The sequence below is a fragment of the Pecten maximus genome, chromosome 1, assembly GCF_902652985.1.
Source record: "Pecten maximus chromosome 1, xPecMax1.1, whole genome shotgun sequence".
NCBI lineage: Eukaryota > Metazoa > Mollusca > Bivalvia > Pectinida > Pectinidae > Pecten > Pecten maximus.
The window spans coordinates 1,971,093-1,989,679 of record NC_047015.1 but is presented as its reverse complement, the minus strand read 5'-3'; the positions used below and the strand labels follow the sequence as shown (position 1 = coordinate 1,989,679).

General features: G+C 38.7%; 1 protein-coding gene across 1 annotated transcript; it reads left to right on the top strand.

The window, feature by feature from the left end:
* Positions 1 to 5,801: 5,801 nt before the first annotated feature.
* On the top strand, positions 5,802 to 16,122 carry LOC117322262 (transcription factor MafK-like). Its single transcript, XM_033877070.1, has 2 exons — positions 5,802 to 6,251; positions 10,969 to 16,122. The coding sequence occupies exons 1-2, from the start codon at positions 6,240 to 6,242 to the stop codon at positions 11,431 to 11,433; spliced, it is 477 nt and encodes a 158-aa protein (XP_033732961.1). The 5' UTR covers positions 5,802 to 6,239; the 3' UTR covers positions 11,434 to 16,122.
* The last annotated feature ends 2,465 nt before the right edge of the window (positions 16,123 to 18,587 follow it).

The following is an 18,587-nucleotide window of genomic DNA, read 5'->3' as shown; positions in this document are numbered from 1 at the left end:
ACACTGTACACCCTAGTATAGTCAGTACGATACTGTACACCCTAGTATAGTCAGTACGGTACTGTACACCTTAGTATAGTCAGTACGATACTGTACACCCTAGTATAGTCAGTACGATACTGTACACCCTAATATAGTCAGTACGATACTGTACACCCTAGTATTGTCAGTACGATACTGTACACCCCAGTATGGTCAGTACGATACTGTACACCCCAGTATGGTCAGTACGATACTGTACACCCCAGTATGGTCAGTACGATACTGTACACCCTAGTATGGTCAGTACGATACTGTACACCCTAGTGTGGTCAGTACGATACTGTACACCCTAGTGTGGTCAGTACGATACTGTACACCCTAGTATAGTCAGGACGATACTGTACACCCTAGTATGGTCAGTACGATACTGTACACCCTAGTGTGGTCAGTACGATACTGTACACCCTAGTATAGTCAGTACGGTACTGTACATCCTAGTATAGTCAGTACGATACTGTACACCCTAGTATGGTCAGTACGATACTGTACACCCTAGTGTGGTCAGTACGATACTGTACACCCTAGTATAGTCAGGACGATACTGTACACCCTAGTATGGTCAGTACGATACTGTACACCCTAGTATGGTCAGTACGATACTGTACACCCCAGTATAGTCAGTACGATACTGTACACTCTAATATAGTCAGAACGATACTGTACACCCTAATATAGTCAGTACGGTACTGTACACCCTAGTATAGTCAGTACGATACTGTACACCCCAGTATAGTCAGTACAATACTGTACACTCTAATATAGTCAGAACGATACTGTACACCCTAATATAGTCAGTACGGTACTGTACACCCTAGTATAGTCAGTACGGTACTGTACACCCTAGTATGGTCAGTACGATACTGTACACCCCAGTATGGTCAGTACGATACTGTACACCCTAGTATGGTCAGTACGGTACTGTACACCCTAGTATGGTCAGTGCGATACTGTACACCCTAGTATGGTCAGTACGGTACTGTACACCCTAGTATGGTCAGTACGATACTGTACACCCTAGTATGGTCAGTACGATACTGTACACCCTAGTATGGTCAGTACGATACTGTACACCCCAGTATAGTCAGTACGATACTGTACACCCTAGTATGGTCAGTACGATACTGTACACCCTAGTATAGTCAGTACGATACTGTACACCCTAGTATAGTCAGTACGATACTGTACATCCTAGTATAGTCAGTACGATACTGTACACCCCAGTATAGTCAGTATACTGTACACCCTAGTATGGTCAGTACGATACTGTACACCCTAGTATGGTCAGTACGATACTGTACACCCTAGTATAGTCAGTACGATACTGTACACCCCAGTATAGTCAGTACGATACTGTACACCCTAGTATAGTCAGTACGATACTGTACACCCTAGTATTGTCAGTACGATACTGTACACCCTAGTATAGTCAGTACGATACTGTACACCCTAGTATAGTCAGTACGATACTGTACATCCTAGTATGGTCAGTACGATACTGTACACCCTAGTATGGTCAGTACGATACTGTACACCCTAGTATGGTCAGTACGATACTGTACACCCTAATAGTCAGTACGATACTGTACACCCTAGTATGGTCAGTACGATACTGTACACCCTAGTATAGTCAGTACGATACTGTACACCCCAGTATGGTCAGTACGGTACTGTACACCCTAGTATAGTCAGTACGATACTGTACACCCTAGTATAGTCAGTACGATACTGTACACCCTAGTATGGTCAGTACGGTACTGTACACCCTAGTATGGTCAGTGCGATACTGTACACCCTAGTATGGTCAGTACGATACTGTACACCCTAGTATGGTCAGTACGATACTGTACACCCTAGTATGGTCAGTACGATACTGTACACCCCAGTATAGTCAGTACGATACTGTACACCCTAATATAGTCAGTACGATACTGTACACCCCAGTATAGTCAGTACGATACTGTACACCCCAGTATAGTCAGTACGATACTGTACACCCTAGTATGGTCAGTACGATACTGTACACCCTAGTATGGTCAGTACGATACTGTACACCCTAGTATAGTCAGTACGATACTGTACACCCTAGTATAGTCAGTACGATAACGTACACCCTAATATAGTCAGTACGATACTGTACACCCTAATATAGTCAGTACGATAATGTACACCCTAGTATAGTCAGTACGATACTGTACACCCTAGTATGGTCAGTACGATACTGTACACCCCAGTATAGTCAGTACGATAATGTACGCCCCAGTATAGTCAGTACGATACTGTACACCCTAATATAGTCAGTACGATACTGTACACCCTAATATAGTCAGTACGATACTGTACACCCTAGTATGGTCAGTACGATACTGTACACCCCAGTATGGTCAGTACGATACTGTACACCCTAGTATAGTCAGTACGATACTGTACACCCTAATATAGTCAGTACGATACTGTACACCCTAGTATGGTCAGTGCGATACTGTACACCCTAGTATGGTCAGTACGATACTGTACACCCTAGTATGGTCAGTACGATACTGTACACCCTAGTATGGTCAGTACGATACTGTACACCCTAGTATAGTCAGTACGATACTGTACACCCCAGTATAGTCAGTATACTGTACACCCTAGTATGGTCAGTACGATACTGTACACCCCAGTATAGTCAGTACGATACTGTACACCCTAGTATGGTCAGTACGATACTGTACACCCCAGTATGGTCAGTACGATACTGTACACCCCAGTATAGTCAGTACGATACTGTACACCCTAATATAGTCAGTACGATACTGTACACCCCAGTATAGTCAGTACGATACTGTACACCCCAGTATAGTCAGTACGATACTGTACACCCTAGTATGGTCAGTACGATACTGTACACCCTAGTATAGTCAGTACGATACTGTACACCCTAGTATAGTCAGTACGATAAGGTACACCCTAATATAGTCAGTACGATACTGTACATCCTAATATAGTCAGTACGATAATGTACACCCTAGTATAGTCAGTACGATACTGTACACCCTAGTATGGTCAGTACGATACTGTACACCCCAGTATAGTCAGTACGATAATGTACGCCCCAGTATAGTCAGTACGATACTGTACACCCTAATATAGTCAGTACGATACTGTACACCCTAGTATGGTCAGTACGATACTGTACACCCTAGTATGGTCAGTACGATACTGTACACCCTAGTATAGTCAGTACGATACTGTACACCCTAGTATAGTCAGTACGATACTGTACACCCTAGTATGGTCAGTACGATACTGTACACCCTAGTATAGTCAGTACGATACTGTACACCCCAGTATAGTCAGTACGATACTGTACACCCCAGTATGGTCAGTACGATACTGTACACCCTAATATAGTCAGTACGATACTGTACACCCTAATATAGTCAGTACGATACTGTACACCCTAATATAGTCAGTACGATACTGTACACCCCAGTATAGTCAGTACAATACTGTACACCCTAGTATGGTCAGTACGATACTGTACACCCTAATAGTCAGTACGATACTGTACACCCCAGTATAGTCAGTACAATACTGTACACCCTAGTATAGTCAGTACGATACTGTACACCCTAATATAGTCAGTACGATACTGTACACCCTAGTATGGTCAGTACGATACTGTACACCCTAGTATGGTCAGTACGATACTGTACACCCTAGTATGGTCAGTACGGTACTGTACACCCTAGTATAGTCAGTACGATACTGTACACCCCAGTATGGTCAGTACGATACTGTACACCCTAGTATAGTCAGTACGATACTGTACACCCTAGTATAGTCAGTACGATACTGTACACCCCAGTATAGTCAGTACGATACTGTACACCCTAATATAGTCAGTACGATACTGTACACCCTAATATAGTCAGTACGATACTGTACACCCTAATATAGTCAGTACGATACTGTACACCCCAGTATAGTCAGTACGATACTGTACACCCCAGTATAGTCAGTACAATACTGTACACCCTAGTATGGTCAGTACGATACTGTACACCCTAATAGTCAGTACGATACTGTACACCCTAATAGTCAGTACGATACTGTACACCCCAGTATAGTCAGTACAATACTGTACACCCTAGTATGGTCAGTACGATACTGTACACCCTAGTATGGTCAGTACGATACTGTACACCCTAGTATGGTCAGTACGATACTGTACACCCTAATATAGTCAGTACGATACTGTACACCCTAATATAGTCAGTACGATAATGTACACCCCAGTATAGTCAGTACGATACTGTACACCCTAATATAGTCAGTACGATACTGTACACCCTAATATAGTCAGTACGATAATGTACACCCTAGTATGGTCAGTACGATACTGTACACCCCAGTATAGTCAGTACGATACTGTACACCCCAGTATAGTCAGTACGATACTGTACACCCTAATATAGTCAGTACGATAATGTACACCCTAGTATAGTCAGTACGATACTGTACACCCCAGTATAGTCAGTACGATACTGTACACCCCAGTATAGTCAGTACGATACTGTACACCCCAGTATGGTCAGTACGATACTGTACACCCTAGTATAGTCAGTACGATACTGTACACCCCAGTATGGTCAGTACGATACTGTACACCCCAGTATAGTCAGTACGATACTGTTCACCCTAGTATAGTCAGTACGATAACGTACACCCTAATATAGTCAGTACGACACTGTACACCCTAATATAGTCAGTACGATACTGTACACCCCAGTATAGTCATTATGTTGCTGTACACCCCAGTATAGTCAGTACGATACTGTACACCCCAGTATAGTCAGTACAATACTGTACACCCTAGTATAGTCAGTACGATACTGTACACCCTAGTGTAGTCATTATGTTGCTGTACATCCTAGTATAGACATGTTGCTGTACATCCTTGTAGAATTTGAATCCATATGGATGCTCGTGTAAAAGTAAATAAATATGTATGATGTCCCATGTTGTACTGATAACTAACCGGATCTGTTACAAAGCGATTTCATAAAACATTGTATGTTTCCCCTTAGGGATTTATTTTCTAGTATTTAGTGTTTAAAGTACTCGTTTCCACCAATCTGTGTTTAAACAAAACATGTAATCATACATGTCAGCGAGGCATTTTAACATGTATAATGTTTAGTCCCCACCCCCGGGCAGCCCTTCCAGCAGGGTACCGGGTCGGCTATGTATGCCAATAGGGGACCGGGTCGTGTCTGAAAGATATGTCACAGTTATTAATTAGTGAGGCGTCCGTCACTTAATCAACATATTTTCATTTGAAATCTACACGTATACATGGATTGTTTATCGTTAGATATTGGAATAAATCGACAGCGACAGACTATTATATATAGCCCTGATGATCTGATCTATCCCTTGGTGGTGGTGGGGCAAGTACTAAGCATCACACTGTTGTGGCGCCTTTGTTTTGGTTCACCAAGTGCTTGTCCCTTTACCGAAAAAATGTACTAGTGAGCTCGAGAGTACAGTTAGGGTTGGTTGGCTTTCCCCACTACCCAATATCAGATCACATCGTACATTCGGAAGTATTCAATTTGGTCTCTACAGTCAGATTCCAGCTATAAGAGACCTTAGGAGAAAAGGCGTGGGTTGTTTGTTACATAAGCATGTATATATTGCTGTGTGTAACTGGTCGACTAGCGATAACAGCGCCCTCTGAATGAAACTACGCAATAAGATCGTCTGCCTTTGTTTACACACTAACAGGGCCGCCATTGTGTAGTAACTGTCCCCCTAGTGACTTAATCGGAAAGCGTGTCCCTAAATAAACTGTCGAGTAGCCTATCTGTGTTCCTAGGTAGTATTTACTGGGTACCCATGGGATTGGCGATTCTTTGTGGTGTGATTGTTGTGAAACCCAGTTGCTGATTCATCAGAATATGGCGGGGCCATTCGGTTCGTGCTGAGTCATCACATTGCACTGCGTCACAATATCGAACAGAAACGAAGTCCACAGGCGCAAAATACGCAACGAGCCGAGAACTGCCGAGTCGCATTTTTACTACGTAGAAACAAATCTACAAGTTTTCACACGGACTTTGAATCTAGAAGTTGGATATTATTTCAGTGAATTATTCTAAGGAATACATTTAAAACATCTGTGAAGTCTGTTTGGAAAGAAAGTGAAGAAAATGAGTAAAAAGGTGAGTAACGTTGGTATGTCGGTCAGCACGCTGGTTGTACTACGGTTATATGGCGTGCTAGCTTTGTTTACGTTTTTGTTGACAATCAGAAATCCAGTTTGTGTGTTACCAATGAACATTTCACATTGATTCACATGTACTACCTAGTTATAGTTTGATGTATTTTCATTCATTTGATACTGTAGATATGAAAATGTGGTGTTTGGTACTTTGTTTACGTGTTGAGAAATACGCTGACCCTAACCCATTGTGTTTAGCCACGTGACGCTCCTGTGAGCTTTCTGCGCAGAAAGATTTTTCTTGTAAATAAAGCAATTTAAAGGAATAGAACGATTAATTTGTAAATATTAAGTTTACACACATACATAATATTAAAATTTTATAGTTTATTGAACAGAACATTCTTTGTTTACATGCGTTTAATTATACCTACAAGGTTGTATACAAAGGTTGGATGTGTTTTATCTGTGTTTATATTTAAATACTCGCATACCATATTAACCTTTACTGGTATTTTCCCTCCAAAATCAACCTGTGTAGTTCGTACTTCAAAACTTTTAGTTTCAAATATGAATTTGGTTGGTTTCCTTTATTCATTATACCTATGATGAAAATATTGAATTTGCACGAGGACACATGTAGATATACAATATAATTTTATCGATCGATTTTATTGGCACTTTTATAATTACAAATGCAGTTTGATGACTAAACATGATTACAATGGAAATAATGTATAACAAGTTCTAAATCAGAAACATTTTAAATCCTACATTAAGTCAATATTTAAACTGTGACAGTTCAGGTATACACACTGTACATGTCGTTCGGATATATTTAATATAAACATGAATCAGCCATTGTTACAAAAAAAATCAATACATTGAATTTTTTATTGTTCAATCAGGCTTTTCTTAGAATGCATTTGTTATTTTGTCATTTTGTAATATTTTATTTCTAAAGATGACATTAAAGACGACGATGTTAAAATTAATATTTCAAGGAATAATGGATTTCAAAAAAGAAAATGGAGAAGAAACCTGTGTGATCATAAAGTCCGACACAAAAATCAATCAATATTATGAGCTTTTTTTACTGGCTGGTGTTGTCTTATTCATCGGTATGAGTCACACAGCCGTTCCATTTTCGGATTGTATACTGTGGCTGGGCCGAGTCTCCGGGGAGACGTGTTGTGGAATGAGCCCTCCAATACAATAGCGTAGCAGTTGGGATTGTTTCTAACAGGTGTTCTTTGTTGTCGGTTTAACACTCGTCTTACTGGCTGGTTGATATTAGCGATTTCCCCAAAATTCATTTTCATTACCAATTTAGTCAATATTGATAAAAAGCAAGAAATTTTAATAAATTATTAATTAAGTCTTGTTGTGTGTCAGATGGTGCTGGATCTTGTATCACATACAACCGTTATGGGAACGTGTTGGTTTTAAAATTTCGTTGCCTAATCGAACATGTGTCACACATGATATTCAATATACAGAAGAATTACAATAGTAAATCGGTAGTTTGTGTATGGCACGTTTTACCCGAAACGTTGGGCGGTGAAATATATTTGTCCGTGATCAGCAGTATTTTGTAGGCGATCAATGTCGAGTGCCGCGTTTAATGTGTATACCTTGTCGCACATTCCTGGTGACGTTACATCGAGGCCGAGACACGATCTCGAGGTATACAGTGTAAATAACCCCTGCAGATTAAGGTCAACGGTCTGTTATTGGCATCTCTCCCACGGCGCGAAGGAAAACTGTGTATCGACAATATCAAAAATACCATAACATAGGAAGGCTGTAGAGACAGGTAAACAAGCTGTCTAATTATAGGTATGATTTAAATGGAGCAGTGGTGAACGTCGTGTTTATTGTTATGAAATACTGGTTACCAACCACGCTGTAACAGAATGGGGGGTTGTCGTTAGGTGGCAGTAGCAACACAAATACATTCTAGTGAAAAGAGAACCTGCCCGGTAACGGTTGCTATCATCAGCTGATATTGGGCATCATCCAAAAATACTAAGCACCTGTGTGTGTTTAGATCTGCGTACTTGGCAGCCTCTCGTATTTACACCGAACCAATTCATAAAACTGCGCAATTCATTCTCAGCCATTATTTAAAACAATTTAGGTTACTTTGAATAAAAGTTTATATATCTCATTAAAAATATCCTCGCTTGATATATCGACTCCTTTATTTACAATGACAGAACACCTTTAATAATCTATAGATATTCACGGACACGTAAGTTCGTAAATCTCGTTTTATGCGCATTACAAATAAACGTGTAGCATTTGAAATTCAGTTTTTAAAATTTGAGCTTGATCCTGTTAGAGTATACGCGTTACAAGGTGAACAACAGGGACAAGTTGTTTGTGATCTCCTTGTTTGACATGTAAAATAAATCACTTGGTATTCTAGGAATTTGTTTACGTCGTCGACTAATGGGCTGATTCTACGTGTTCCAGAGTTGCTATTAATAAATCTAGTAGTACAATGAAAAGGTAAGGCGAAAGATGAATCACGTCAACCCGGTTTTTCCGACAAGCACATCCCAAGAAAAGACGCTTACTTTATTAAAACGTCTGTAATTTTTGTAAATATAGATATTGCGTCAGTCATGTGATTTGTGGCTTTGGATGTGATTAAACTTGTTATATACGATCACGTACCGACTCGCTCCTCGCACCAGGAAGTAGAGCTTTTCCTCTATGTTATACGCGAGATAAACAGTTTATATTCTCTTGTCACCGGGAATGTTCAGAAACGGCGATCGGGTATCAGGATGTCGTACTTGCATGTTAATAAGAAACTTGAATAGATTAAATTGTCAAGTACATTCGTGTGTATCACAATCATTTCGTAATACAATCACAAAGAATAAATCCAGTGTATTTTTATTAAAGAGATGATTGTACATGTTCGCGCCTTGTAACCAAGATGTGGGAATTCAACCATTAAAATTAATAATGGGTATACAATTGTATTTTAATGATGTCAACTGAACACTTCGTACTGTGATGCTAAACAGAAGACAGAATCGGTCAGAATTAGTTATACAGAAGTAGATAAACTTTGGTGTGATCTGACTCTGATTTAGTCAGCATAACTTATACAGAAGTAGATAAACTTTAGTTTGATCTGACTGATTTGGTCACCATTAGTTATACAGACGTAGATAAACTTTAGTTTGATCTGTGTCTGATTTGGTCAGCATTAGTTATACAGACGTAGATAAACTTTAGTTTGATCTGACTGATTTGGTCACCATTAGTTATACAGACGTAGATAAACTTTAGTTTGATCTGTGTCTGATTTGGTCAGCATAGCTTATACAGAAGTAGATAAACTTTAGTGTGATTTGACTCTGATTTAGTCAGCATTAGTTATACAGAAGTAGATAAACTTTAGTGTGACCTGTGTCTGATTTGGTCACCATTAGTTATACAGAAGTAGATAAACTTTAGTGTGATCTGACTCTGATTTGGTCAGCATAACTTATACTGAAGTAGATAAACTTTAGTGTGACCTGTGTCTGATTTGGTCACCATTAGTTATACAGAAGTAGATAAACTTTAGTGTGATAGGACTCTGATTTGGTCAGCATTAGTTATACTGAAGTAGATAAACTTTAGTGTTCTCTGACTCTGATTTGGTCAGCATTAGTTATACTGAAGTAGATAAACTTTAGTGTTCTCTGACTCTGATTTGGTCACCATTAGTTATACAGAAATAGATCAACTTTAGTGTTCTCTGACTCTGATTTGGTCAGCATTAGTTATACAGAAGTAGATAAACTTTAGTGTGATATGACTCTGATTTGGTCAGCATTAGTTATACAGAAGTAGATAAACTTTAGTGTGATAGGACTCTGATTTGGTCAGCATTAGTTATACAGAAGTAGATAAACTTTAGTGTTCTCTGACTCTGATTTGGTCACCATTAGTTATACAGAAGTAGATAAACTTTAGTGTTCTCTGACTCTGATTTGGTCAGAATTAGTTATACAGAAGTAGATAAACTTTAGTGTGACCTGTGTCTGATTTGGTCACCATTAGTTATACAGAAGTAGATAAACTTTAGTTTGATCTGACTCTGATTTGGTCACCATTAGTTATACAGAAGTAGATAAACTTTAGTGTGATCTGACTCTGATTTGGTCACCATTAGTTATACAGAAGTACATAAACTTTAGTGTGATCTGACTGATTTGGTCACCATTAGTTATACAGAAGTAGATAAACTTTAGTTTGATCTGACTGATTTGGTCAGCATAACTTATACAGAAGTAGATAAACTTTAGTTTGATCTGACTGATTTGGTCAGCATAACTTATACAGAAGTAGATAAACTTTAGTGTGACCTGTGTCTGATTTGGTCACCATTAGTTATACAGAAGTAGATAAACTTTAGTGTGATATGACTCTGATTTGGTCACCATTAGTTATACAGAAGTAGATAAACTTTAGTGTGATCTGACTGATTTGGTCAGCACCAGTTATATAGAAGTAGATAAACTTTAGTGTTATAGGACTCGGTTATTGTTAGAATTTCATTGATAGTGTGATGTTGGTCCAGATGACGTGGTCAGAACAAGCTAATGTTAAAGTGTGTTTCCGACTGATTCCATCCTCTATACTGAAATTGATACCACTATAGTTTTAATCTTTTTATTCAGCTACTTATCTCTCTATTTCTTTTTATATAGATTTTCATGTCACTGGTCAAGTCGGAGAGTGAGCGGGCCAACAGGGTGCCGGTGGTGGTGTCCCACAATTCCCAGTTAACGGATGATGAGTTGGTTGCCATGACGGTCAAAGAGCTGAATAGAATATTGAAGGGGATGCCGCGGGAGGAGGTGGTGAAACTCAAACAGCGGAGACGAACTCTTAAAAATCGTGGTTATGCTGCAAATTGTCGAGAGAAGAGGTTATCGCAGAAGGAGGAGCTTGAGTATGAGAAGGACCACCTCCGCGCTGAAGTGCACAGGTTGAGGCGGGAAAACGAAGGCGTCAAAACAGAGCTTGGGTCGCTCAAGGACAAATATGATGCTCTTCAGAGGTTTGCCGAAGCTAACCGCATCAAAGTGCTAACGCCACCCCTCATGTTCAGCCCTCCTCATCATCATCACATGGACAGCATGATGGTCAAGTCAGAACCATCGCAGGCGTAGCTTCCGCTGTGTCCGACTCAATGTGTCCGTGCTGGATTTATTTATTTGTAAACGTATGTTTTTGAACGTTTGACTTTGTATAGTGATAAATGGTATGTTGTCCGTCTGTGTGTATACTTATAATGAAACTGTGTCAAATACGTGAATCAATGGAAATATTCGCTCAGTGAAGGACAGGACTGATACACACAGTGTGTTCAATTTATTGGATCGGTAATGCCGAGGTTTAATCCTTTGTCAAGTACCCTGTCTAGTCAAGACAGGGCAGCTATCAACATGTACACTAGCATAGAGTAATAAGAAACAATTTAGTGTTCCAATCAGCTGGAAATCTGAACAAGATAAACTTTAAAAAGTAATTACTCACAAAATTATCATGTGCTAAATTTTCTATTTACTTGGCAAAGGCTTACATTTCTCAAAATTAACGAAAAGATGTTAGATGCTAAAATATGAGGCGTACGGTGCTGTAGAGTAGACGATTTTTATACGACTGGTCATATCATTGAAACAGATTTTATATTTTGATACCAATAGCGTGTTCACCCTTTAACTATGGTTGTGTATTTTGATTGTTTTGATGTGGAGGGGCGTGGCCAAACGTGGTAAGCATGGCCCCGCCCACTCGCCAAAGTTCCAAAACGTCAGGCAGTGCGGTTCCAGCTGTTTGTATCATGTTTCATCTTCATAGGAACACGTTTGTCATCCGCATCATTAGGATTGATATTGATTTCGTAGGATTTGTGAAATGTCAAGATATGGGAAATCCAGTCCATTTGTCCACATCGAATGCCTATTTTTTTGACAAATTGTATATATGATCATCATTCCATCAAGTTTACATGTACTATTGATACGTAAGACTTTCACACTACATTTACTTCCTGTCTACCCCTATAACATATTGGACTTTTTATTTATGTAAAATGATCAAAGAAAGACATACTTTAACATGTTCGCCAAAAGTTTAATTTTGGAAAGACGACAGTTTTGGAACTTGTCGATATTTGGAATACGATCGATACCTTTCATAGCTTTGGACAAACAAATATGTCTCTTTTTCTTATCTTACAATTTGCATATTCTTGCCAAAAATAACCCAAAATATAATTTAAAGCATGCCGACGACATTGGCCCTCCTAATAAATAAAACGCTTTTCGTTTTGTCAGTATCTGAAACATAATTCTAAAGAGTGTGACAGAAAACGTGACCTGGTGTGATTCCGTGTACAGTGTTAGATGTTTTTATTGCTTAAACTAGACAGGTTTTCTGTCAATGTGGGGCAGTGTTGTGTATGAATTGTTGTAAGAGCTATTTGGGCGTGTCCTCGTTGACACAAGGGTTTTATTTTTGCCGGATATGAACATTCCAGTTAATAAAACGTGTATGTCGACGGTATTTGTATATCGTCCGGAAGTAACGTGAAAATACTTCACACGAAAGAAATGTTTTAAGTGAAGTTTGTTGGGGCATGTTTCGGAAATTTTCAAAAGAAACAGTTATTTAAGAGGTGATCTCTGATTGCCCCCACCACTATTTCCCCTGACCCTAGACACCACTATTTCCCCTCAGCTGGTTGTTATTTTGGACACCACTATTTCCCCTGACCCTAGACACCACTATTTCCCCTCAGCTGGTTGTTATTTTGGACACCACTATTTCCCCTGACCCTAGACACCACTATTTCCCCTGACCCTAGACACCACTATTTCCCCTGACCCTAGACACCACTATTTCCCCTGACCCTAGACACCACTATTTCCCCTCAGCTGGTTGTTATTTTGGATGCCAAATTCACGTTGATGTACGTTTTTCTGTGTTTGGTTTATCCGTTGTCGTAATTATTAATTTCAAGATACGTATTCCCATTATCATTCCTGTTTCGTTATATTTGTGTGAGTCTTCAGACAAACGCCTCTGCTAGACAGTGTGCTGCAGGCTAGGATGCCAAAACACAGTATGAATCATCACAGTGCCTCGTCCTTTGTTTGGTGCCGGCAGGCAGGCGATAGACACTAACTCCAGATCATTCTTCGTCATCATACAGTGACCAGTCGATCCTATATGAGACTGATACAATTATTACGTTTATTATTGTTTTTGATTACATTTTGCCGTCCATTTTTCATTAAGACTTAGTTATGATACTAACATTATTTAGTTACTAACAACCCCTCCCAATGTTTTGGACAATACTGTTGAATTGCAATTGCATAATGGTAGATTTGAGTTGTGTGTTTTGAGACTAGCGACTGCTGTCTGCTGTCGGCCCATTGTTTAGCGAATGGTATCGATTTTGGCGGTGGATGATGTCAGACCCCTATGATAGATGGGAGTGTAGAGAGAGGAATGTACTACTACATACCACACGACCAAATATTACACGCTTTGTTGGGTTTATACATACATCTAAGACAGGTAACCTGCTAGGCGTATACACACAACAGGTAGACCAGTATGGCTGGGATATACAGCTGAATCAGCCATTCTTATTTATAACGACACAATCGAGCTTTTGTGACGAATCTGTCCGCTCAGCGAAAAACTTGATTCCGACAACGATGCGGAAATGGTTATAGATCTAGATGTGAGATGGAGCGCGGAGTATGGTATATCGTGTCTACAAGGGAGATAATCCACACTTGGGGCAGACAGTAGTACGGAGATATAGGTCTTGTTCATTGGGTTAGGATAGTAGCAGGTTGGCGACACACACAGGGCTTTTGCTGTTATTTAAGTTTTTTTTTTAAAGAGACATTACGAGCCTTTGTTGTGACCAATTCACATCTAGAAATATCCCTTTTCTTTCTCGGAGATTGTTTTTATTAAGAAAAATATCTATTTGGAGTGTGCTTTTGTTAAATATTGAGATCGCTGATCGTGAACGATGAGATAGATGATCTTGAGTTATAAAATTGCTGATTATGAAGATTTACACAGGTTTTGTTGGAGGGCCATCTTGTTACAGGGTTCTGTGTGTTGGCAGACATTCCATTTAGATATTTATGATGTTTTTGACACGTTGATTTTTTTTCTTAACGACTGAATTATACGGGATTGTTTCCAGAAAGAAACTTTGTTATTATTTGATGATAGTGCTTGTATTACTGTAGTATATTATATACATATAGATATATTTACGTGTAGCCGTGTTTGTCTCTGTTATGTTTTATCTCGCTGTAAATATTTCAGAATATATTATCCCAGGACTATTTCGACAATGTAGCAATGGTCTGGTGTTGATTTTTGTTTGGGTAAAATCTTTGAGCAATCACTGGGCAGTTCCCTTTACCATTTATATTGATTGGTCGTGTTGTTAATTGTGGGTTTTTTTCGTACTCCATACATATGTATATCCTAGACCCCCCCCCCCCCCCCCCCCCCCCCCCTAACCAGCGAGTTTACTGTGACAGATGTTTGGTATCTTTTTTTTTTATTATCCGCCTTTTGAAATCGAGCTATTGTTGCATTTATTTAGATATTAACGTCCATTGTGATTGCGGACGCGTCAAATATTTCTAAAAAAAAAGTTACGAATTTGTTGAAATCCAAACCCTTTGGTGATTGGCCCGTGGTTACTCAACGATAAAGTTTCAACTAAGAACGTCAGGCGGGTGTATTTTGAAGACTATTTTATTTGGCGGTAGCTATTGGCCATTTAATCATATAATAAGGCACCCATTCACAGATAAAATTACCGTGCTGGTGACGAGTCCATTTATTTATAGTACTGGAGAAGAAAAACAAATTAAGTTATATTCTGCTGATCACAGGTGTATATTTGTTTGACATGTAACGTACGTGAATGGAATGTATGGTGCAATAGACTTGTATGTCGATGGGACGGAGGTTTCTTAAGGCAGCTCTTGTTAACACGTGTAGACAAGCTTGATTAGTGCTGTGTGTGTTACAGACAGTGGTTACGTACTACATTGTATTTCATTAATACAAAATCATTTTTTGTTCTTTTTATGTGATATTATTTATATATGTAAATATCCTAGACGTAGAAAATAATTTGTCAAAATTGTTTGGTTTTGTTTGTAGTTTTATGCAAACGTTTCTATTCTGACTTGTGTCGCCTTAACTCGAACGATCCAAAAGAAAAGATGACCCGTCATTGGATAACACACGTAACGTGATGCCTGTGATATTTGTTAGGTATTTCGCTGTAAACTGGTTTTGAAATTCGAAATATTTATGGTATTTTCCTCGTTTTAAGAGTTTTATCAGTTCGAGTTAAGGATGAACAAGTGTCACATGGTCTATTATTTGTACGACTAATCAAACGGGAATCCAGTAATATTGCTCAGATCACAAATCCCATGTATCGGTACATCAGTATATACAAACACCGATGTTAGAAGCCAGTTTAGATTCACTTGATTTGGAACAGATACACAAAACTGGACACCAAATGGTGTATTATATTGACGAAGGCAACAGAACTAGGAATTTCTCCTATTCAACTTTGCAGACTTATTTTCACTGGCCTCTGATGGAGTGTAAATAGGCTCGTCTCGCTATATCATTGTCATTAAAGTCTGAGACTCGAGGATCATAGGATGGGCGCTAATACGTCCAACAGTAGGAGAGAATGTAATTTATGTCTGTGTGCAAAAGATTAGAGTCCTCTTACACATTACTCATTTGTATCATTTTCATTCAATAAAAGTTTGAAAACTAAATATCTCTCTTGTTGTACGTGGGTGTAAGCATTGTGTGCAGCCATTTTTAAGCTCGACCCGAAACTCGTTCAGTATACGATTTAATCGGGACAGATTAATTCATTCGGGACAATGCCGAATTTATAATTAGATAGCTGAGCTAGTAGGATTTCGTTTGGCCGAATTCATACAGTGTAAATCCGTCTTGGTATTGAAATGTTTCCTGGATACAAATAAAGTTTACCTACAATTTGACGAGATTACAAATTTGTACCTCTCTACATTGAGTGTTGATAAAATCAAATGAAAAGAAAATTCTCATAGGAGGATGGACTAATTCTTTTGGCTTCGAATGAAGTGTAGTTTCATTGTTCTGCAGTTAACAAATGCGAAAAATCCAGTTAGCAGTGTACAGTAAAAATGCCCAATTCTGAAAAAGAAGGCGCATATTTTTAGTCCGTGAATACCATGGTAACGAATTTAAAAAAAAACCTATGAAATTGCAAAATATGATATTTGACCCAAAAAGACACAATTCCCTACACATTTCCTCCCTAAAACCTATTTGAAATCAAATATCTGTATCCTAAAGACAGAATTAAGACTTGTTTTGACATATGTTCATCATTAAGTTTTCCCCCAATCTTGCCTTGTCCTCGAGATACCGTTTTTCGCTGTGTGCAAAAACTAAATTTCCGGTGTAAACACACTTTTGGAAAATCCGAAAATTTATAATTTGGAACCACTATATTTATTTTTCTTAGAAATAAATGTGAAGCCTGTATATACTACTTCATAATGAACATACCAAATATAGTATACCTTTATTTTTCATTTTATGCTTAACAAAAAAAAAATCAGTGTGCTACCCCAGAACAGATGCTCAAACGATCTTTGAATTTTTGTTTTTTCCCCCCACTCAAATTCAACTTGTTAACCGTCGACGAAACTTTACTTCTAAGGAAGTTTCGAAATTCAATACGAAGAAGACAATTTGCTGATCTGATCTCATTAGATGGTATTCTATTGTTCTGCCTATTGTCTAACTAGTAGCCTGTCGATACTAACAGTACATAGTCGGGTCGTCAGATACAACATTGTGTACCACAGAAGTACCAACATGTACGAGGTGTTGAGATGGAGTTGATTCGAAAGTGATGGAGAAAACCAACACAGCTGTAGTATTCAGCTGTTTCGTCCTTATGATACGTCGTTGGATGTAGGGAGCAGATTTTAGAACCAATGTGAAAAGTTAACGGGGAAAAATCAGGCTTGATCAAACGATACCGGTATGGATTGTATATATGTCTCGATCAGTATGACATGGATTGTTTATATGCCTGGATTAGTACGACATGGATTGTATATATGTCTCGGTACGACATGGATTGTATATATGTCTCGGTACGACATGGATTCATTGTGTATATGTCTCGGTACAACATGGATTGTACATATGTCTGGATCAGTACGACATGGATTGTATATATGTCTCGGTATGACATGGATTGTATATATGTCTCGGTATGACATGGATTGTATATATGTCTCAGTATTAGATGGATTGTATATATATCTCGGTACGACATGGATTGTATATATGTCTCGGTACGACATGGATTGTATATATGTCTCGTTACGACATGGATTGTATATATGTCTCGGTACGACATGGATTGTATATATGTCTCGGTACGACATGGATTGTATATATGTCTCGGTACGACATGGATTGTACATATGTCTCGGTACGACATGGATTGTACATATGTCTCGGTACGACATGGATTGTATATATGTCTCGGTACGACATGGATTGTATATATGTCTCGGTACGACATGGATTGTATATATGTTTCGGTACGACATGGATTGTATATATGTCTGGATTAGTATGACATGGATTGTATATATGTCTGGATTAGTACGACATGGATTGTATATATGTTTCGGTACGACATGGATTGTATATATGTCTCGGTACGACATGGATTGTATATATGTCTCGGTACGACATGGATTGTATATATGTCTCGGTACGACATGGATTGTACATATGTCTCGGTACGACATGGATTGTATATATGTCTCGGTACGACACGGATTGTTATGTCTCGGTACGACATGGATTGTATATATGTCTCGGTACGATATGGATTGTATATACGTCTCGATCTGATGACATGGATTGTACAGAATAGTGATCATTACAGTACATATGTCTGTCGTATAGCTGTCAGTGACTTTAGTGACGCTACAGAAAAGAGTACTGATTGTGCTATGTTTGATTAATATACAAGCTCAAAGTTGATAAACAAATTGAAAAGTAACCGACGCGAAGGGCCGAAAAGGTCTGAGCTAAGGTAAAATGCTACAAGAATTTGGAGATGGACTTTTTTGATTCGTGTAAATGTAGGCAGACGACGGATAGGGTTAAGATGGATTTTAACATACGTAGTCAACACAAAGGGGTCGTATCAATGGAA